The sequence below is a fragment of the Tamandua tetradactyla genome, chromosome 19 (genome assembly GCF_023851605.1).
Source record: "Tamandua tetradactyla isolate mTamTet1 chromosome 19, mTamTet1.pri, whole genome shotgun sequence".
In the NCBI taxonomy this organism is placed as follows: domain Eukaryota; kingdom Metazoa; phylum Chordata; class Mammalia; order Pilosa; family Myrmecophagidae; genus Tamandua; species Tamandua tetradactyla.
In genome coordinates this window covers 52223620-52246622 of record NC_135345.1, presented here as the reverse complement: position 1 = coordinate 52246622, position 23003 = coordinate 52223620, and the positions used below count along the sequence as shown (strand labels likewise).

The 23003-nt window shown below is 38.3% G+C and overlaps 1 protein-coding gene across 1 annotated transcript in view; it reads left to right on the top strand.

Annotated features, from left to right (window-relative positions):
- LOC143663231 (leucine-rich repeat-containing protein 66-like) overlaps positions 1 to 15118 on the top strand; it is a 41509-nt gene extending 26391 nt beyond the window's left edge. The window contains exons 3-5 of the mRNA XM_077136851.1: positions 861 to 1030; positions 11697 to 11889; positions 13142 to 15118. Of these exons, the coding sequence (XP_076992966.1) occupies positions 861 to 1030; positions 11697 to 11889; positions 13142 to 14835 (2057 nt within the window). The 3' untranslated portion in view covers positions 14836 to 15118. The remainder of the gene's footprint in view (positions 1 to 860; positions 1031 to 11696; positions 11890 to 13141) is intronic.
- The last annotated feature ends 7885 nt before the right edge of the window (positions 15119 to 23003 follow it).

Sequence of the window (23003 nt, the reverse complement as noted above, 5' to 3'; positions counted from 1 at the left end):
AGACTCGGGTTCGATTCCTGGTACCTGACCATGTGAAAGAAAAAAAAACAATAAATTGCAAAGTACATTGTTAACAAGTAGTTATAGAACAGATTTCAGAGTTTGGTCTGGCTTATAGTTCCTCAATTGAAGGTTTTTCCTTCTATTTGCTTCAAGATATGGAAGACTAAAAGAAATATTGACATAATGATTCAGCAGTCATACTCATTTATTAAATCTATCTTCTCCATTATAATTCTCCTTCTTCTTTGATCTTTCACCAGTCTTTAGGGATATTTGACTATGCCCATTCTAACTTTTTCATGTTGGAAAGGGCTGTTGATAATATGGGATAGGGGAATGGAAATATTTGGTGTTCTGGAGAGGCTGGCCCTTCAGGGTTTCAGGACTTATCTGACCCCAGAACTCCTTTGGAGGTTGTAGGTTTCTGGAAAGTAATCATAGTGCATGGAACTTTTGTAGCATCTCAGATAGAGCCCTAGGTGTTGTTTGGGGTTGGCAGGAATGGGTTTGGTTGGGGGTTGGCAAACCATGTTAAACAGCAATATCTAGCTGAAACTTGTGTAAGAGTAGCCTCCAAAATATTCTCTCCACTCAATTTGAACCTCTCAGCTACTGATACCTTAGTCTGTTACCATTCTTTTCCCCATTTTGGTCAGGCAGGCACTGTCTATCCCACAGTGCCAGTATACAATTCTCTTTTAAAACTGTATAGCATTTTATAGTATTCATATAACATAATTTGTTTCACCACTTCTCTTTTAAAGGTCATTTATGTTGTCCCCAATTTTTTACCATTATAAATAATGCTGCAGTGACTATCACAGTTTAGATTTTAAGTTGCTTTTTAATTTTAACAGGATTATGGACACTGAAGTCATTACAGAGTTTGGATCTGTCATTCAATAGGATATCGCAAGTTGGACTGACCGATTTCCATAACTGCCTACAACTGAGGAATCTCTGTTTAAAGAGCAACAAGATATGCAGAATTCATCCAGAAAACTTCAAGGACCTCAAAAAATTACAGGTTCTAATATGCCTTTATAATATTTTAAATATGCAAAAATATGACCAATTACATTAGAGACTATTTTCACTGAAGAGTTTTTTCTTGTCCAGTGGTATTAGCTAGTATTAAAAAACCAGAAAGTCTATTTTAAGATCCCTCTAAGAGCTGAAGTATCTTTCTTGCCTCCAAATCAAAAGCTACAGTATTATACAAGACTTTTACTCAGGTGCAATCCTCAGCTGCAAGAATGGGCACATTACTTTTCTAAATTAAATTAAATCCGACTCCAAGTTTCCGATTACCAATAGGCAAGAAATTAAACGTTAGTTAATATTGCAGCTCCCTCGCTAAGCTGCAAGGGCAGTCAAAGGTCCCAGGGGCCACCTGCATCTGGAACACTTGGTGAGGTTCCTCTGAACCACCCTGGTCAATGCAGGGATGTCAAAAACACAGAGCCACATGGGCTCTGAAGGCCAGTGACCGCTTTGTATCCATGCCCAAATTGAACATGGTATAATGCTAATGATAATAATAAGCTCATACTGTATAGCACTTACTGTTGCCACACACTGTTCTAAATATTGGACCCGCATTTGGGGTACTATGCCATATTTTGGAGTCATACTGCCTGTCTTTTGGGCAACACATATTTTGTCTCCCTGAAGTCCTGACAGCTGTGAGGGTGAGGAACCCCCAGAGCTCTGCTCTAATTTGGTAGCTTCAATCTCTTCTCCTCCAAGTACTTTCCTCTACCCTTTCACCTTTGGGAGGATATTGTAAATCTCCCCTCAATTCCCGTTTAGAAACCCTGGGCTGGTGTCTATTGGTGGCACCTAGAGGTGACTTGGAAGAGGCTCTAGTTCCCTGCTTCTATAACCTACATCACATACCCCCAGTTGTTCAAGACAAACATAATGTGAACCATACGTATTCTAGTAACTATGTTTAAAAAGTAAAAATGAACAAGTGACTTTCATTTTAGTTATATATTTTATTTCACTCATTTTCAAAAATATCCTTCCAACATGTTATCAATATAAAAATTATTAATGAGATATCTTATGTTCTGTGTGTGTATGTGTATGTGTGCGTGTGTACTATCTTCAAACTTTGGTGTTTTCTGTACACTCCAATTTGAACTAGCCACATTTCAATTGATCGATTACATTATTCTGTGTGTGTATGTGCATGTATGTGTGTACTAAGTCTTCAGACTTTGGTGTTTTCTGTACAACCCAATGTGAGCTAGCCACAATTGATCAATTGATCAATTGATCAATAACTATGTGACCAGTGGCTGTCATATGAGAAAGTGTCAATGTAGATAATTGATATTTTCCCAAGACAATTCTCCAGCCTCCTCAGAACGGCTCCCCTAGGCCCCAGTCTATAGGAAGGAGTCTAGTGAAGCAGTGGGAAGTGTGTAGACTCTGGAGCTGGGTTGTCTAGGGTTAAAACTAGGCTCTGCCCCTTTCCAGGTACATGATCTTGGGAAAGTTACAAAATTTCTTTATGCCTCAGTTTTCTCACCTGTAAAATGGAAATAACTTAGTTCCTCCCTTGTAAAGTTTTATGAGAATTAAATGTTTTAATACATATAAAGGGCTTATAACAGCATTTGTAATAAAATAAGCCCTATATAAATGTAGACCATAATTAGAAATTCTAAAATGACCGTAATACACTACTCTTTAAATAAAAATCTGATTATCCTACTTATTGTTTAAAATCCTTCCAAAATTTCACAAGGGTGTTTAAATTAGAGAGAATTAACAAAACCAAAAGTTGGTTCTTTGAGAAGATAAATAAAATGAACAAACCCTTAGCTAGACTGACAAAGAAAAAAAGAGAAGATGTAAATAAGTGGTTAGAAATGAGAGGGGGACATTGCTCCTCACCAAATAAAAAGGATCATATACAAGGGCACTGTAAACAATTGTATGCAAACAAATTAGACAACCTAGATGAAATGAACAAATTCCTAAAAACACAGGAACAATCTATACTGATACTAGAAGAAATAGAAGTTTTCAGCAGACAAATTACAAGTAAAGAGATTCAACCAGTCATCAAAATATTCATAACAAATTAAATCCCAAATAGATGGTTTCACAGGTGAAATCCATCAATCATCCCAAGAAAAATTAATACCAATTCTGCTCAAACTCTTCCAAAAAAAGTTAAAGAAAAGGAAACACTACCTAATTCATTCTATGAAGCCAACATCACCCTAATACCAAAGCCAGACAAAGATACCACAAGAAAAGAAAATTACAGACCAATTTCTTAAAAGAATATAGTTGCGAAAATCATTTGCAAATCAAATCAACAGCACTGTAAAAGAATTATAGATCATAATCAAATGGGCTTTATCCCAGGTATGTAAAGGTGATTTTCTCAACACAGAAAATCAATTAATTTAATATACCACATTAACAAATCAAAGGGGGGAAAACACATGATCATCTTGAAAGATGCAGAAAAGGCATTTGACAAGATCCAGCATCTGTGTGTCCTTATCTCTCAGCTTCTCTGGTTTTTCTCTTTTTTTAGCTTCTTTTCTTTCTTTCTTAGCTTCTGTGTCTTTTCTCAGTTTTTCTTTCTTTTTTTTTTTTGTATGCTTTATGGCAGGGTCACATTTCATTCCTTTCCCATATGAGTATCCCCTCATTGCAGCACCATTTGTTGAATTTTGTTTGTTTGTTTGTTTTGGTTTTCATTTGTTTGTTTGTTTGCTTATTTGGGAGGTGCCTGGGCAGGGAATTGAATGCAGGTTTCCCATACGGCAGACGAGAATTCTACCACTGACTACCCTTGCACCCCTCTCAGTTTTTCTGTGTATCTTCTGTCTTTTATCCTCTTATAAAGGACTCCTGTAAGAGGATTAAGACCGACCAGGGGCACACTTCAACTGAAGCCATCTAGTCAGAAGACCCCACCCACAACAGGTCTACATGTAGAAATGGCTTAGCTTTGAGAACATGATCTTTTCTGGGGAACATACAGCCTCATATCATCACAGGAGCTGAGGCTTAATTTGTGCAGCATTTCTATTTAGGTTGATTGTAAATGTTTGGAAATAATAATAAAGATGGCAGCACATTACTGTGAGTGTAATTAACAACTAAATTATGTTTGTGAATGTGGCTGAAGGGGAAGTTTTGGATCGTATATTATAAGGAAAATTAGAAGATAACACATGGGGCTGTATAACACAGTGAACCTTGTTGTGGATGATGGGCTGGGGTTAACAGTATGAATATAAGAATGTTTTTTTCATGAATTATAACAAATGCATGACACTATTTTAAGGTTTTAATAATAGGGTGGTATACAGGGAAAAATACCTAATATAAGCTAGGAACTATAGTTAACAGTTATACTTTAATATTCTTTCATATGTTGTAACAAAGGTACCACACTAACGCAAAGTGTCAGCAGTAGGAGGACATAGAGGAAGTTGTATTTTTAAATGACTTTTTCTGTCTAAACCTACAATTTCTGTAATTAAAAAAACATTTGCTGGAAAAACGAATGAATGAATGCATGATGATCATGGATAAATACTAGTCATCTGTTGCTGCATAACAAATTACTACAAACTTAACGCTTAAAATCACACATTTATTATCTCACAGTTCTCAGGGTCAGGAATCCAGGCATGGCTTTGCTGAGTCCTCTGCTTTAGGAGAGGCTGTAGTTAAAATGCTGGCAAAGGGTAAAGTCTCACCTAAAGTCTCTTCTGTTTGGAGAAGGGTTCACTTCCAAGCCTATATCATTTTTGGAAGAATTCATTTCCCGGGAGCTGTTGGACTAAGACTCAGTTCCGTACTGGCTGTGAGCCATGAGGGCCTCTCCAAAGGGCAGCTCACAACGTAGAAGTTTGCTTCAAAGCCAGCAAAGGCAAGAGTGTTTTAGAAAGAAGAGTATTACATCAAATGTAGTGTAACTATGGAAGTGACTTCCCATCCCTTTTCTGTATTCAATTGCTTAGAAGCAAGGGGGGGAAATTACAGAAGGGCATGGATATGAGAAGGCAGGAATCATCGGGGGCCATCGTAGAGTCAGTCCAGCATAGTAGACATCAGAGCAGATAGAAAGTCCACTTAACTTCATAGTACTACCCAATGCACCAAAAACAGGTTGTCAAATTGCCTGTGAACCTCATTTAGTGTATTGCATAGCGATTATATGTGTATATGTATGTACTTTGCCCTATGTCTATTTATAATTTTTTAAGTTACAGATGTTGTAGGAAAATCATGCAGAAAATACAGAGTTCCCATATACCACCCTATTTTTAGTGTGGAACATTTGTTACAACTGATCAAAGAATATTATTTTAATTGTGCTATTAACTATAATCCATGATTTCAATTAGGGTTCAACGTGTTGCACAGTCTATGGTTTTGTTTAAATTTTTATTCTAGTAACATATATAAAACCTAAAATATTCCCATTTAATCCCATTTAAATATCCAAGTCAGTGCTGTTAATTACTTTCATAATTTTTTGCTACCATCACCACCATCCGTTCCCAAAACTTTTCTGTTATCCCAAACAGAAACTGTGTACAATTTAAGCATGAGCTCCCATTCTCGAACCCCACTCCAGCCCCTGATAATTTATGACTTTGCTTATTCTGATTATTTCATATCAGTGAGATCATACAATATTTGTCCTTTTGTGTCCGGCTTATTTAAATCAATATGATCTCTTCAAAGTTCATCCAGATGGTTGCATGTACCAGAACTTCATTTTTTTTATGGCTGAATTATATTCCATTGTATGTTTATATCAAATTTTGTTTATCCATTTATTGGTTGTTGGATATTTGGGTTGCTTCCATCTCTTGGCAATTGTGAATAATGCTGCTAAGAACATCGGTATGTAAATATGTCTGAGTCCTTACTTTCAGTTATTTGGGGTATATTCCTAGAAGTGAGGCTGCTGGCTCATATGGTAATTCCATACTTAATTTTCTAAGGGACTGCCAAACAGCTTCTACACTGTCTATACAATTTTACATTCCCATCAACAATGATTTGGTGTTCCTATTTCTCCACTTGTAATTTTCCTATTTTTAACAGTAACTATTCCTTCCAGTGAGTATGAAATGGTATTTCATTGTGGTTTTAATTTGCATCTTCCTAATGGCTAATGATGTTGAGCATCTTTTCATGCGCTTTTTTGTGATTTATCTCTTTGGAAGAATGTCTATTCAAGTCTTTTACTTATTATAAATTGAGTCACTTGTTTTTGTTCTTGAGGTGGAGAATTTCTTTATATATTCCAGGCATATTCATAATCTTTCTGTGTTAGGTTTGTGACCTAACATATGGCCTGTCCTGGAGAATGATCCACGTATACTAGAGAGGAATATATAGTCTGCTGCTTTGGGGTAAAGTGTTCTTTATATGTCTCTTAGGTCTAGTCTATATTGTTCAAGGCTTTACTTCCTTGTTGATCTTCTGTCTAGATGTTCTCCATTACTAAATGGTGCAGTGAGTCTCCTACTATTAATGTAAAACCATCTATCTCTCCCTTCAAATCTGTCAATATTTCCTTCATATTATTTGAGGCTTTGCCATTCGTTGCATATATATCGTATGTCTTGTTGAATTGACAAGTCAGTTGTTGCCTATTGATCTTCTTTGTCCCTTATAACAGTTTTTGACTTAAAGTCTATTTTTGCTAATATTACTATAGCTACCCCAGTTCTCTTTTGGTTACTATTTGCATAGTATGTATTTTTCCATCCTTTCGTTTTCAACCTACCTGTGTGCATAAAGTGAGTCTCTTGTAAACCGCAGTTGAGCCATGCTTTTTTATCCATTCTGCCTATCTGTACCTTTTGACTAGAGAGTTCATCTATTTACATTTAGGGTAACTACTGATAATGCAGCCGTTCCTTCTGTCATTTTGCTATTTAGTCTTTGCATTTCTTACACACTTTTTACTTTCTGTCTTTCCATTATAACCTAATTTCATATTTATTTGAATTCTTGTACCATTTTGAGCCCCTTCTGATTTCTTTCTGAATATACTTTTTTTTTTTTTTTGGCATGGGCATGCACCAGGAATTGAACCCAGAGGTCTTTATTTCCTTACGTTGCTTCAATCCACTGTCTAGTGTCCTTTCCTTTAAGTCTGAAGAAATACCTTTATAACACTGCTTGTAAGGTAAGTCTAGTGGTGACAACTCCTTCAGCTTTTTGTTTATCTGGGGATGTCTTAATCTCCCCCTCAGTTTTGAAAGACAGTCTCCCAAGATATAAAATTCTTGGTTTTCAATTGTTTTCTTTCAACACTTTAAATATTTCATATCACTGTCTTCTTGCCTCCATGGTTTCTGATGAGAAATAAATCCTTAATCTTATTGGAATGCCCTTTATAACGTGTTGCTTTTTTCTTGTAGCTTTCAGAACTCTCTCTTTGTCCTTGGCATTAAACAGTTTGATTAGTGTGTGTCTATCCATGGTTCTTTCTTAGTTTACCTGGTTTGGGGTTTGTTGGACTTCTTGGATGTGCATATTCATAATCTTTCTTTAAATTTGGAAAGTGTTCTGCCAGCATTTCTTTGAATATTCCCTCTGCTCCTTTCTCTTTCTTATTCTTTTTTGGACTCACACAATGTGTATATTGATATGCTTAATAGTGTTCCACAGGTCTCTTAAGTTTTATTTGCTTTTTAAATTATTTTTCTTTCTGCTTCTCAGCCTGAATCCTTTCAATTGATTTAAGATCATTGATTACTTCTTCCGCAAGCTCCAAACTGCTGTTGGAAACCTCTAGAGAATTTTTTTTATTTCAATTACTGTTTTTCAACTCCAATAATTTTGTTTGGTTCCTTTTTAAAATTTCTATTTCCATATTGAGATTCTCTTATTGTTCATTCATGGTTTCCTTATGTTCTTTAGTTCTTTTCCCATATTTTCCTTTATTTCTTTAAGCATATTGAGTCTCTCTTTTTTTTTTTTTTAAGTCTTTGCTCAGTATTTCCAAACTGCAGTCCTCTTCACTGATATTTTCTGGATTTTTATCTTTTTCTTTTGGATGGACCATCATTTCCTATTTCTTTATTTGCCTTGGAATCTTTTGTTGCACACTGTACGTTTTTTATATTTTAAATGTTAACCGTAGAATTTAGTCCCTTGAGCTATCTGTTCCTTACGTTTATCCATATAATGATATGACAGAGATTTCCTTAAGTACCAGGAATAAACAAAAACAAACAAACCAAAGCAAAAAGTAACTTTCACGGTCTTTTCAAATTGGCTCTGCTTTGGCTGGTCTCCTTCAGAACTTATCCCTCTTCTCAAGGTCAGCCAGAGGTGAATGAGAAGTACTAGGTCCTCTCTGTCTTATCTGAGCCTGCATGGAGACTGCCTCTTTCCTTGAGATTTTGCTTGCTCGTGTTCCCAAGAATTCTCCCATTTACAGTTTACAGTAGTTCTCAAATGCCCCCTGTCCTCCCTTTGAAATAAACTTTCATCCCTTCCTGAATGTTCTATTGTGTGACTTAATGCAGGTATTCCTTTGCCCCTGCCCACTTTGATTTAATTATTTCTTACACTGATTTTGATGTCTACAAGCTGTTTCTATGCCTTCAAGATGAATTCTGGGAGAGTGAGCCTGAGACAAGTTTCCTCATCCGGTCTTTCAGAGGTCCAGTGGATAGATTGCAGTGACATACAGGTACCCCAGCATGTGCATAGGGGTTACTTTGCTCTCTCTGGAACAGGGTTAAGAATCTACAATGGTAGCACAAGCTGGCCCCATCCAGTGTTGGGCAGGGAGGCCATCAAGGGTGTCAGGAGCTAATTCTATGGCTTTTGAAGCTACATATTCTTGATTTGTCACTCATCCAGCTACTGCAGCTTTTTAACTGTTTCCTGTAGATCTGAGGAAGGGCACTTCTTTAAGATTCTTCTGCTGCTTTTGCCTAACGGGTTGGAAAAATGGCAGCCTTCGGAGCTGGCTCTTAGTGATTTGAAGTTCAAAGCTAGTGACCAACAATCAGACGTCACACCCCAGGAGTTTGGAGAACTAGGTCTTTATATTCCATCCTGACACCAGCAAGCTGCACCAGGAGTCCTGGCTGCAGTTCCCCAGTTGCCTGCCATGAGGCTGAGGGCTGGGGGCAGTAGCTATTGTCAGGGAGAGTAAAATTCACTGGTATTGACCCCAATTTACAACTCCACTTCTTCCTTCAATGCTGCACAGTGTTCCACTAGACTCCAGAGTTTCGAATTAGTTGATTCAGACAATTCCTGCCAGTTCAATAGTTGTTTTGGTGGAGGACCAATTCCTGGAGCTTCCTACTCTGTCATCTTCCTGTAATCCTCTGTAATTGATCTTCTGTGCCTTTTCATTGTGCTTTATAAACCTTCTGCTGCTCACAGGGAATGGATGCTTTAGGCAAACAAATAATCAACCTCAAGAGTACTTTAAATAAGCTGTAATTCTTAATACAGCGGACCTGCCTAGAATTAAACCATTTCTCCTTCCCTTTTATCCCTTCAGATAGCAGGAGTATCTCTGTTCATGTTCAGCAATCTCTAAAAACTGGTTCTGGAGCATGTTAAACATGTCTGGTACCAGAAAGCTAAATATTCAATGCATGTTCTTTTTCTTTCAGGAGATGTATTTAATACTTGAACTACTTTATATTATCTTCCTATATGGGAATATATCTAGAAACAAATGGATTTTTCAAAGTATAAGTTACCGTGTTTGAAAGAATTAATAAGTTTCATTGAAACTTCACGTTGGCATTCCTTAATCTTGTTCCATCCTTATTTGATCCACTGATTTGGGTAGCAACTTATATGGTTCTCCCAAACATTCTATAATGTACTGTCCCTTAAATGCTGGTAGATGGCTATTTCTTTAGCCAAATTCTACTATTCTGGGTTTTTTTTTTGTTTGTTTTTTCATGGGCAGGTTCGGAAATCGAACCTGTGTCTCCAGCATGGCAGGCAAGAATTCTGCCCCCGAGTCACTGTACTATTCTATTTTAATATTTTATCAGGAATCATTTGAGTCATTTTAATAATTTTCTGCCTTCCCTTTGTTTTGTTTTCATTTTCCTGACTTGTAATATAAAATACTAGGACAAAAAAAGAGCAGACATCCACTAAAAAGAGAATTACTCAAAGCATTAAAATACTTAAATCTTTTGTGGAGGAGAGTACATTAAAAAGCTTTTAATCTTAGGCAAGGCCAGGTCAAAGAAAAATTTTTTTCTTCCCCATTCTGCAGTCTCCTGCATCCTATTTTTGGCAATGTTCCTTTGATAGTCCTTTGTGGTTCCTTTGTGGTTACTCAACACTGGAAATGTCACTCTGGCTACCTAAGTTGAGGGAAAATTCTGATTCTACATGAAGTGGTCTTGTTTATGGTGCAGTTTAATTGACTGTTTGAACAAGCTCTTCTGGGAATTTATATAACCCAAGATATTTATGCTGATTTTTTCTAGTGTTTATAAATCAACTGATAACATTTTTCTGGTGTTCATAAAGCCGATAATATTCAGCCTCTCTAGTTTTGATCCTTGACCTTCTTCTTCTTTTTAATTTTTTAAAGCAAGTTTTTCAATTGTCTTTTTTATGATTTTCTCTTCTCTTAATAAAGCCTGCCCATCAAACCCCATGGCCCTACCAGGAGCCTCATGCTCCAGGTCTGCTCTGCACATCTCCCAACTAGGTGGGAGCAGCGACTCCGATAGGATATGTTTTGTAGTGGAAAGCACACAGCTATGGAGCCAGATCAGATCTCAATTCTACTATTTCATTCACTCATTCATTCATTTCTTTCATTCATTCTTCATTCCTTTCACCATAATTTACCATGTACCAGACATCTGTGCAGGGGGTTTATGGGAAATACGATGGTCTAGCCCAGTTTCCTCCATAAAAAATGAGGAATGAGGGAGATGTTGGAGGAAAAGAGATAATACATGTTAAGCACCCAGTAGAGTGACAGGTACATGGCCACGCTCTGCAGATGGTAGCTATAGCTACATATAATTGTGGTCTCCCTGCCACATCATGCCACAGGCATGTCCAACTTACAATAAATTCTGCTTTGCATTTCTAGGGCCACTAAATCCTTTTTATTCCCCAGTTTCCCCTTCATTTCAGATTAGACTTGAATGATAGTCACCTTGCATATACTGAGCAACACAGATGCAGATAAATGTACTCCTCTTAATGAAAAAGAACTCTCTTTGCACTTCTGGTCAACCACAGTTCTGTGTTATATATCCTTACCTGTCTGCTATTCAATATCTTTTTGCCATTTTCAAGATCACAGAGCTTCTAGAAATTCTAGATTTGATAACACAGAGTGGTCTAGGTTGTATCACAGTACAAATTGCAACTTATTGGAAAGAAGGAAAGAAAAATGATAGGGTAGCTAATACAGTCACCATTCTTAGAGCTTTAACCTACGTTTAATCCTTACATCTCTGGAAGATAGACTCAAAGAAAGTAAACAATTTGCCAAGGCTCATAGAGTTGTTAGGGAAAAGTATGGACATAAGCCCTGTGTTGTCTGCCTTTCAGGTTCCCTGCTGAATTCATATTGCCTCCATAGAGATATAAATACCTTTCTCTAACTCGTTTATTTTGTCTGTAAATGTTCTTCATGACAGTCTGCTCTAACTTTGTTTCTTCTCCAGCAGGCTGTAGACCTCAGCAGCAATGCTCTGACCACCATCGTCCCAATGTTGGTCATTGCTTTAGCACTTCCCCAGCTGGAGGTTGACTTGGCTGATAACCAATGGAAGTGTGACCATAACATGACACTCTTTCAAGGTTTTGTTTCTGTGTCCTGGAGGAAAAAGTGGAATGCAATTTGCAATAAGTCAATAGGTAAGTCAGTAGTACTTTCTTTCTGAAATGATTCCTTTTGAACTGAAAAATTTAGTCTCAGTTAAAACAATGACAGTGCCCCCTGAAAGCAAGAGTCCTGAACTCTGGCATCAGTCTCAGTCTTGGGCTGCATCAAAGAACAATTGTTGGTGACTGTTTTCTTCATCATGAATAACTTTCTATATGTGGTCAAAGAAATATAGTTCAAATCACTCAGAAACAATTGGATTTGGTCAAAAACAGAAAATTCACTAGGAAAGAATTTTGCCCTAACACTCAAAAATGTCACATTTTTATCCTAATTCTTAACAAATTATTGATCAAAGAACAATCTGTTAAAATTTAAAACGTCATTTTAAATGCTTGCTAATACTCCAAAAATATGAACCTGTACATACATAAAACATATATATTTTTAAAGTACATTTTTCTTTGATTTGTTCTCTGCCATTCTCCCCAATTGCTAGAGTAAGTTGCTGGGGTTGAACATTCTGGAATTTTTTTTCCTGTTAACTATCTTGGCTAAATTTCAAACTCCTAGCTGGAAAAGTCAGGTTTTGTTTTCTTTTCTCTTCTTTTTAACAAGAGCAGGACTTTGCTCTACTCAGGATTGCTGTTAAAATGGAAACATGTCCATGCCTACCAGGTTTAGAAGACATCCATGAAGATCAAAAAGAAGTCTTAATATTGTCAGCCACAATTATTTCATCCTGTTGTAAAAAGCCATGACTGGCATTCTGAGTGTGGAGAACAAAATATCAGGAGCAAGTAGAAAAACCTGAATATTTTTACCATTCACCAACACTGGGGAAAATGAAGAAATGGTACTGCAAGCATGAGTAGGGCTGAGGCAGATCTCACAGGGGGCTAAGAGAATGTTCCTGCAAATGCGAAGAGGGTGAGGACATAGAACAAGGAGAAGAGATGGCTGTCCCTCCACCATTCTGGGGCTCTTTCCTCTCTCTGGGCAGCTGTCAGGCAGGATGCACAAGAAACAGACAGCCTCCTGGGCCTTTGAGTAGCAGACCTAAGCCTGACAGTCATTTGTGAATGTGCACTGAGCCATATACATGGTTGGCCACAGGCAACGTGTTTTGTTTTTTTTTAATTGCTTGTAAGCTATTTCACATCATGTAATATGCACCATGAAATAGCTAGATAAGGACTGAAGAAGACTCACAGAAGCTTTTAAATCACTGGAGTCTTATTTTAATGTCTGACAATTGTGGTTTTTTATCCCCCCTACTTTCAGAAAATGAGGAGGCATACTGGTGGATTCCCAAAGGCAGAACTTCCAGGAAGACCCACCTTGCACACATTAATCTGAGTCGTATGAATAACCTCATAACAAGCAAAGCAAGGAGGGGGAAGAAGGCACCGGTGAGCTCTGAGAGCAGCGAGCAGCCAAGCCGGCTGCTAAGGTGGGCTCGAAGTGCCCAGGATGTTCCAACTGCCAGCAGTGAGGGAGGCACTTCCCAGGACCTGGCCTTGGCCGTCTGCCTGTCAGTGCTCATCACGTTCACTGTGGCTTTCCTCCTGGGAGCTTTCACAAGGCCTTATGTTGACAGACTGTGGCAACAAAGGTGTCAGAACAAAAGCCCTGGCTCAGAAGCTGTGTATTCAAATGAAGGCTTCTATGATGAAATCGAAGCTGCAGGGAACATACAGCACCCAACGTCGCAGCTGCGCCAAGCTTTACACGATTCAAACCCCTGTCAAAACCAAGACTCGTTCTCCGTGATAGAGCCAAGCCCACATGCTGCTGTCATTCACGATAGAACTCTTGGAATCAGCAGAAAGGAGTCTGGCAGGCAACGGAGCACAGAACAACATGGAGACAACACTGGGGCAGGAAATAGAAGTGATCCTGCATTTCCAAATGACAGTGCAGCCTGTTCCACTCCCCACAGACACCCAAATGCTGGTAATAAAGAGCTAATTTCAGCAGCACAGGATCACGTCTATAGGAATGATATTCTCAGAGAATTAAATTATGAAACTGAAGCCCAGGAAATTTCTCTCAGGGAGCCTTCAATGAGCACCTCCTTAGTAGCTGGTAGATTACAAACTCGCTCTGGTTCACTCCGTCATGACTCTAATGGATTAGACCCATCACTCTCAAGAGAAATGACAGCTTCTCTCCCTAAACTGCTAACACATACAAAATCACAGAGCACTGGAGAGAATGAGGGAAAATGGGGTGCTGAACAGTTACCTTCAGCAACTGTAGACTCTCAGGTAGAATTTTCTAAGGAAAGGCAAGTGGCAACTTACATTAATTCCCTGAGCTCACAGCAGCAACAGTTCAAGGGAGCCAGTGCTGAGGAAGATCTTGCAGCCTGCTACAATGCGGTCACAAACAGTGACCCACCAGACACAGATCCATCTGTCTTCCCTCCAACATGGGGCAGTGACCATGATGTCACTCCTGCTAACAAGGCACGAGTGCAGAACTGTGCTCCTTCTGACACTCAGTTTGAGTTAGAGGCCGACTATGATTCTGATGAAGGATCTTTATTTACTCTAAGTTCGGCCAGTTCAGAGGGTTCAAGGAATGTGACTGAAGAAGCGGCACATGGTGAGGTGAGCTGTAAGGCCAGGGAGCCGCTGGAGGATGAGAATTCAGGGGTAAGTGTGGACAATGTTCTGTCATTGGAGAGGCTTGAGGACAACATCACCTTTCAGAGGATTCCACGGAAATGTGAGAATGAGGAAGATTATTTTGAAAAACCTTTCATTTCTGGTCCAGACTCAGGGTTATGCAAGACTCATCAGAAAAGTGCACCTAGCACCAATAATTTTGAGGATGCATCAGACATGCCCAGATCACTGGGCAACAATCCTTTAAGTGATGAGATTCCAGATACATGTACTTATGATTATGTAATAGGCCCTCAGTTAGAGGCAGTAGAATGGCAATATTCACTGAGAGACTTAGACTTTTAAAATGTGGACAATTTGTACAAACACCACCATGTTCTGCTGAAATTTCCTCATATCCTGATAAGAGTGTGTGCCATGAAAAAGACTCTGACATTATCTATGGACCTTTCCTTCAGAAAACAGATACTATTGAAAAAGACAGTCTTCTCCAGATCACTGCAGGAGAAAACACTAGACCCTTAAGATTCTATAAGGGATAACGTGGAATCAACCATAATGGACATTTGTGCACTTGAGAAGTCTATATGTCCATTTGAAGACTATGAGTCTAGAAAGGTTATAAGCTGAGCACAGTTGTTACAATCCCATGGTGATGAACCTGCTATTCAAAGTGAAAGAGGAATGGGGAGATATTTTGAAGACAGTTCCAAGAGTTAGGTACCATTATTGCAAAGGCTTCCAAATAAAACCAGTTCACTAAGAACACAAGAGCACTTCAATGATACAGATTGAGGTAAACATTCAGAGAACAATCTGTTGCAGTTAGAAAAAGGTGATACTTTTATATTTAAATGCAGACCCAGAGCCATCTGATGGAAGTTGGCTCTCTATCTGAGGAGCAATTCTACTACAACAAAGAAAAGGATGTGCAACTTGATAATCAAAGTGAATTCAAGTAACATCTTTAGTACATATTGAAGCATTTAGATGGAAGTGTTGAACAGATTTTAATGAATTCTGCACAAAGACAGTTTTTTGGAGATTGATCACAAAACTTCAAAATTACAACAGACATTCTAAATACTTTTAATAGTTATTTTTAAAGAGGGATCCTACAAGTTGATGGATCTGATATCTGAATGGGGGTATGTTAGAGTTTTCTGTATGGGTTTTATGTTATTTAATTTTTGCAACTGTCTCATTGCAAAATTATTTAAAATAATTTCAAAATAAAAAGTTTTAAAAATAAAAAATATTAACCTTAAAAAGGACCTTTTTCTAGACCCCACTGTAAATTTAAAAAATCAATTTTCAAGAAAAGAAGTGATGTTTTGTGTGAAGAAAAAAAGCACATCACCATAATCCTTGACTAGCCCTTCCTTGGTTTCTCAATTTGCCAGACTGCTATGACAAATTCCACACAATGGGTTAGCTTATCAATAGAAATTTATTGGCTCACAATTTAGAAAGATAGAAGTCCAAGTCAAGGTATCAACAAGGCAATGCTGTCTCCTCAAAGTCTGTAGAACTCTGGTGCTGGCTGGTCACAATCCTTGGAGTTCCTTACTTGCATCTCTGCCTCCCATCACTCTGCAATCCCTTCCTTGTGTATGCTCCTCTGATTCCACTGACTTCTGGCTTCTGTTTTTTTCCTCATAAGGTTTCCAATTAATATAGATTAAGACCTACCCTGATTCAGTTGGACACACGTTAAGTAATAATAACATCTTCAATTGGTCTTACTTACATGAAGTCACACCCACAGGAAAGCAGAATTACGATTAAAAAATTGCCTTTGATTGGAGACATTCTTTAGCCTACCACACTTAGTGTGGCTGTTTCCAATCTAGGCTGTCATGAGCTGTATTCTTCCATTTATTCTCCTATTTCTATGACATTTTCTCATCTCCCTTCCTAACACTTTCCTCTGCTTCCCCTCTTAAAGAGAGCATTTCTCAAGGGGCTGTTCTCAGTATTTATTCCTGTTCTTTTTGCCACTGTCCTTGAACCCCACAGTGTCAATAACCACCTTTCTGCAGAGGATGCCAGATCTGCATAACAACCTCCCTCCCAAGCTTCAGGCCCACATTCTTAACCCCCAATTGCCCAAAATCCACATAGATCCTCCGGATACCTAGACTTCAGCATTTTCATTCATGAACTTTTCCTCCCATATTTTCTTTCTTGCGAAAGTACCCTAACATCCACCTAGGAAACCCAGTTAAAATTTCTAACTTATCTGCAGCTCCTTCTCTTTCATTTCCCACATCTGATTGGCCTCTAAGCTCTTGGTGTACATGGCAGTCTGGCAGGGAGCTAGGCAATTCATGTTAAACCAGTGTTTGCATAGCAAGCATACTGTTTTTACTAAGAGTGTCTATTTATGTAGGATACATTAAAGTGGAGGATGAAGGAGTTTGGTACCAGATTAAGGTCGAGGCCCCCAAGCCACCTTTTGGCATCACCACTAGTCCTATTAATTCTAGGTCCTCGTCACTCTTCGCTTTGTAGTCTCTACTTTCAACCCCCCAATAAGGCACATCCTTGTCTATCATCTAGATTAATCCCACGGCTCCTTCTGACCTCTAGTATTTCTTCTTGGCCCCGTTCACCTTTAATTAATTTTATATCCAATTCATCACTCCATTGCTCAAAAAGCTTTGATGCCTTTCTAATGCCTATATAACAGCTAAATTCTCCAATCTAGGCACACTCTACCTTTCTAACTTTATCTCATGACATTATCACCTCAATTCACTTTATTTCTTGATATAACATTTCTATCAAGCATTTATTAATATTTCAACAATTTTTGAGGCCTTTACAAGGCCTCTATTCAGTTGCTTCCCCATTTCTCAAAATTGTTATTCCAAACTTTCACTGTCCCTGAACTTGCACTGAGAAAATTTAGGCTATCAGGAAGAAACTCCCTCACTCCTCTACCCCATTGCTATAAAGTTTTTGTATTTATGTATGCCCTCTCTTCTTTCTTCCAATCTAAGAGGTCAACATTCTTCAGGTGAAGCTAATCCCTCCATTATTCTATCACTACAGTCCTGGATATGGATCCATTATTTTTTCCCACTGTTGCACTGTCGCTCTCCTTCTCTAATGGCTCCTTGTGACTATAAGCATGCTCAATCTCCTGCAACATGAAAGCTTAAGAAAAATTCACTCTGCAGCTCCCTCAAGATACCACCTCCTTCTCTCTTTCTTTGTTAGGCCCTTTAAAAAAGGAACAAGAAAGTTTCAGTTATAGGAGACTGTTGAGCAACTAACCTCTCTTCCATAGATCCAGCATACCAGGCTCCCTTTGATAGGGGAACATAGCTACTAACAAACAACTGTCCAGTGGGAGGAAGTCAATGAAATAAACACCCCAGTCTTTTTCTCCTCACCCTTCAATCTCCTGAGAGGACCTCCCACTGGCTAACCCAACTGGAAGCCAGAGGACAGGAGAGCTATCGAAGTAGTCCACAGCAGTCAGCCTTCCAGGGTACAGGTAGAGAGTAGATTTGTAGGGGCAAATGGAGACTATCCAGCATGAAGTTCTTCTGATTCTTCTTAAGCTTCTCTGATCATTCTTTCTCAGGTGGCTTTCCTGGCTTCTCTTTCTGTGTTCACCCCTTAAATATTTGTATATTTCCCAGGGCTTGATCCTTGAACCTCTTGCCTTTAATTTCCCTATGCAAGCTTATCAATTACCACGGTTACAACCACCATGTTGATGTTTCCCATTTCTGTATCTCCAGCTTTGAACTCTTTTTGGAATGTTATGCTCACATCCTGCTACCTGTTGGACATATCATTGGCACTTCAGACTACATGTGTCCAAAAGAAACTCATTAGCTACCTCCAACCTCCCCACCCACCAAATCTGATCCTATGTGTTCCCATCTCACTATCAATCTCATTGCTCCATCTAGAAACGTACGTCATTCCTTTGAATTCCCTCCCTCACTTCCTGCGTCTAATTCATCAGTCAATAAGAATGGCCAGTTCTAGTCCCTAATATCGTAAAAAATTCTTTCCTCTCTGTCCACACTGCCACAAGGTTAGCTCTCGCCTTGACACTCCCACTACATACCATAACAGCACACCGACAGTTTCTTGACTTCCCATCCTACATGCCTTTATTTTTATTTTATTTTTATTTTTCCCTACACTACAGCCAAGGGGTGGTTCTAAAATGCCAAAATGATCACACAGCTCCCTGATTAAGGTCCATCAATAAGGTACAGACTTTTCTGTTTCTCTAAAGCTCCATGTAGCTTGCTGCCTCCCAACATTTGCCTTTGTTGTGTCTGCCTGAAATGATCTTTCCAAACCTACCCAAAAAGCCCCTCCTTTAGCAAGTTAACTCCTACTTAGGACTCATATTAAATGTTACTGCCCTAAGGAAACCTTCTTTAACTAAGTTAGATTTCACCATGACAAACTCTCTCATCATACGTCATTGTCCTTCAAGAGGCTTAGCATGAGTAAAATTAAATAATTTGTGTAACTATTTAATATGTCTCCCCTTTTATACTATAAGCTCCATGAGAGCAAAAAATTGTGTCAGCCTCCCCACAGCCTGGCATTTAGTAAATCAATCCTCAGTAAATTATTTCATAGAATTTCATATGGTGTGCAAGGACATCCACGATCTGGCTTTCCTTTCTCACCCAGTTTATTTTTCCAATAAACCCTACCAAACTGCTTGCAGTTACACTATAACCAGATGATGCCGTTCTCCCATCCCTTGGCCCACACTGCTCTCTCGGTTTTCTGGGTTGCATGTTTGGCTTTCCACTAAGCTCTACCTCAACTGCCTGGCAATATCTACTCTCCTTCCATGACTCTGTTTAAGGGTCACCTCCTCCATGACCTTTTCTCACCTTATTCCAGCCAAGAAGACTCAACTCCTTCCTTCCGTTCTGGGCCTCCACTATAACTTTTGGGTATTGTGGAAGAAACAGGGTTCAATTGGCTTGATTGAAATATACTAGAGATTCTTTATTGGCCAATTTCCAACTGTTGAATGAAATTCCATTCAAACAATTTATGAAGCTAAAAGTCACATCTCCGAGTTGGCAGTTATTTTATAATGTGGAAAGTTAATTCCTATTTCTTCAGCAGTGAGAAAATATACACAGTTTTGACTATTTTTGTTTGTTTTTTTCAAACTTCCAAAGAAAGTTTCTGGTAACATGGCATAAACATCACAGTTATTGCAGTTAAGCAGCTTTATTTCTCAGTAAGCCCCTAGTTTCTTGTAAAACCAACTCTTGAAACCCTGTCTTAATAGTATGGTAGCCCATGACAAACTCTTGGAGCTGTCCTGTAACTACTTGTTGAAGAGTGCTTTGAAATCTATTGCTTTTTCTATCTTTGCTTTGTATGTAGATTATACAATAAACAAGTTAAAATCTCTTCTCAATAAGTCTAATGTAAGCTTGGCTAAAGTTGCCTGACATGAGTGATATTTGAGGCCTACCACCTTCAAACATATCACTTTTGAGGTCTGTCTGCCCCAAAATTGCCTAAAATTTTACACTACCTAAAATCAATAGATTCCTTTTACCCAACATTTCTCTTTGTTTTAATATCACTTACCATGATTATATAACCAGTTTTGTTATATATAAAAGATCTATAAAATTTGTCTTACTTCTCATTAGGATAAGCCCTTTGCATGTTTTCAGCAAACTAACTCAATTTTTGTTCAGCCTAACAATTCCACATTAGCATATTTCAGTCTAAAAACCATTTTAAAAATCTATAAAAAATTAATATACCTTTACATGTTTCTAAAGCCATTAAATAAATCTTGGACTAATGGTCACAAACCCAAAATATGAAACATTAAAACCTCATTCTTCTTGAAAAGCAACATATGCCATAAATGAATTGTCTTTTTAATGCTGCCCTCTATAATCCAGAAGGTTCAATAAAGTTATTTTGGATCAGATTAGGCCCTAGAGTGTGAGGCCTTGACCTCTGTCTCTCTCCTCGGAAGACTTTGGTTCTTTTATGTGACCACCAGGGTAAGGGGTTAAAAATAAAAGGTGCAACCAAGAGTGGCCAGGAATAACTGCTAGAACCATCAAACAGCAAATACGTGCATATTTCCTGTCTATTTAAAAGACAAAATCCACACTATTTGAATGCTATAAATTCTCTTTGAAGTGCTTTGTGATCCAAGGTTGTGGGCTAATCCATCAAGGTTAGTTGAGGGAGAAGCAGGTGATGAATGAAAAGTTTTGATGAATTTCATTAGCACTCTACATTAGATTAATATGTCATCAAGTAAATGTCTTGTGGCAGGCTACAGATTTACAATAGAAGCTTGTCCACCAATAAGTAAGGGAGGGAAGTCCCATCTCTCTATTTGTCTGAAAATTTCATCTGACCTTTGACCATCTGAATCTAGTTTCTGCACAAACCTCAGACAGTTTAAATTTTTTCAAATTCTCACTTTAATGTTCTACAATGCCCTGAAAATTCTAGCTGATAAGGAAGTGAAAACCTTTGCAGACTTTCTTTATAATTTAGCATAAAGTCACCATAATGGACAAGAACATCCTAAACCTGGGCATGAAGTTTTTTCAGTCTTTTGTTGACATGTACTACATCTACCTTTGTGTGTGTGTATATGTACCTACAATCCTGAAACTAGTCATACAATGGAGCATTTTTTTTAATAAAAACAACCCCAATACAATACTTGTTATTTTTGTTCATTTTTTTGTTTTAAAATACTTGCTATTTTAAACAAAAAGAGAACTCTTATTCCTTTTCTTTGAATATCATTAATGACTCTAACTCTTCATAGATTCAACATACTTTGATTAGCCATAAATTTTATTTCACTTTTTGTTCCTCAAACTGTCACAACTTCATCAACAAAAATTCCTTTTAAGGTTTTTGCATCTTTTCAACACCATTCTTCCAGAGTTACTAAAGCATCCTTACTTTCTGGAAATAAACATTCCAAATCAGTCTAGGTTATTACCCCAAGAATGGAATCAGTTTCTATCCAACGATCTCTTATTCCTTTTACTGGAGAATAAATTAGTTGAAGTTTTTTCTTCTATAATGAGCAATTTGCATTACTGAAAAACAAAATCACACACTAAAAACCATGGAGCCTTGGAGATAAATAAAGTTGGGGATACCCCTCAAAAGGTGGGCAATCTTGTAACTACAGTACTAAAAAACAATCATTGGTACTTTAAAATCAACTTGGGCAGCTTGGCATGCCACTAAGACTGGCTAGATGCTACAACAGTGGATATTCAAAATCCACATAAATAATGAAGTTCTTTTTCTGAGACCTGATATTCTGGCCCTTTTCTTTTAATAAAACTGAATGAGGAGCAGGCAACTGTGGCTCGGGGCAGAATTCTTGCCTGCCAACCAGACACCCGGGTTCAGTTCCTGGAGCCTGCCCATGCCAAAACAAACAAACAAACAAACAAATTGAATGAAGTGGGGGGTTGGGTTTGGGTTAATGCCTTTGGCTTAGCTTAAAGCAAATTTTGGGGGGAGCTGGGGCATCATGTTCTTTCTCTAGCTACTTCCTGCTGTGTCTGGGTGAAGTTGGGGGAAGAAATTGCTTTGTGCTGAGCACAGGCATTACTCATTGGGGTTAGGGGCTTCTTCTGTTGGAACCAGCTGAGGGTGATGTTTTTGTTGTGACAGGAGTAGATTTTCAAATTTCTGTTGTAGCAGGAGTATGTTCTCAGAGTTTTGTTGGTTGGTCATGGCTGCTACTGACCTGTGAATAAACTTATACGTTGTAAGAGGCAAGCGGTAGGAGGAAAATTAACAGGAGGGTAATTAAGGACCCAACGAGGGGGAGTAGAATAGCTTACAAAGAGGTAGAGACGAATGAAAGAAATTTTGAGAGAAAGTTTCTAACCAAGATGAATCTGCATCTGCATTTGCTAAGTTACTATTTATTATGACCACATTTTCTTTTAATATTTTGAAATTTTGCTCTACTTGACCTGTATTATTGATGTACAAACAGCAGGTTTCATTTCATTTTGCACCAGTTCCTCTCACTGTTGCAGTTAAGATGTCCAGGGCACTTTTAACTGCTTCAAGGCTGAAAAAGAGGCATCATTATTAAGGGGAAAAGGAGTGAATGATGAAACTAGTTGATAGTCTTGTAGAGTCCAGCATCTTCGGGCTTGAGCTTCTTTGGCATTGGAATAATCTGGAAGTTTCAAGTTTCTGGGGAAAAAAATTTAATAAGTAAAGTTCTATAGAGCACTAGATATCTTTTAAGGTTTCTAGGAACACCGTTGGTTGGGTTTGCTGTATTGTGGGAGTTTGCAATATCTGGCTGAAGCTTGCATAAGAGTAACCTCCAGATTCCTCTCGACTTGATTTGACATCTCTTAGCCATTGAAACTCTATTTCTTTTCCCCCTTTTGGTCAGTGTATCCATGATGTCAGGCCCAGTCTCATTCTTGGAGTTTATATCTCACAATGCCAGGGCCAATTATGTTCTGTGATGC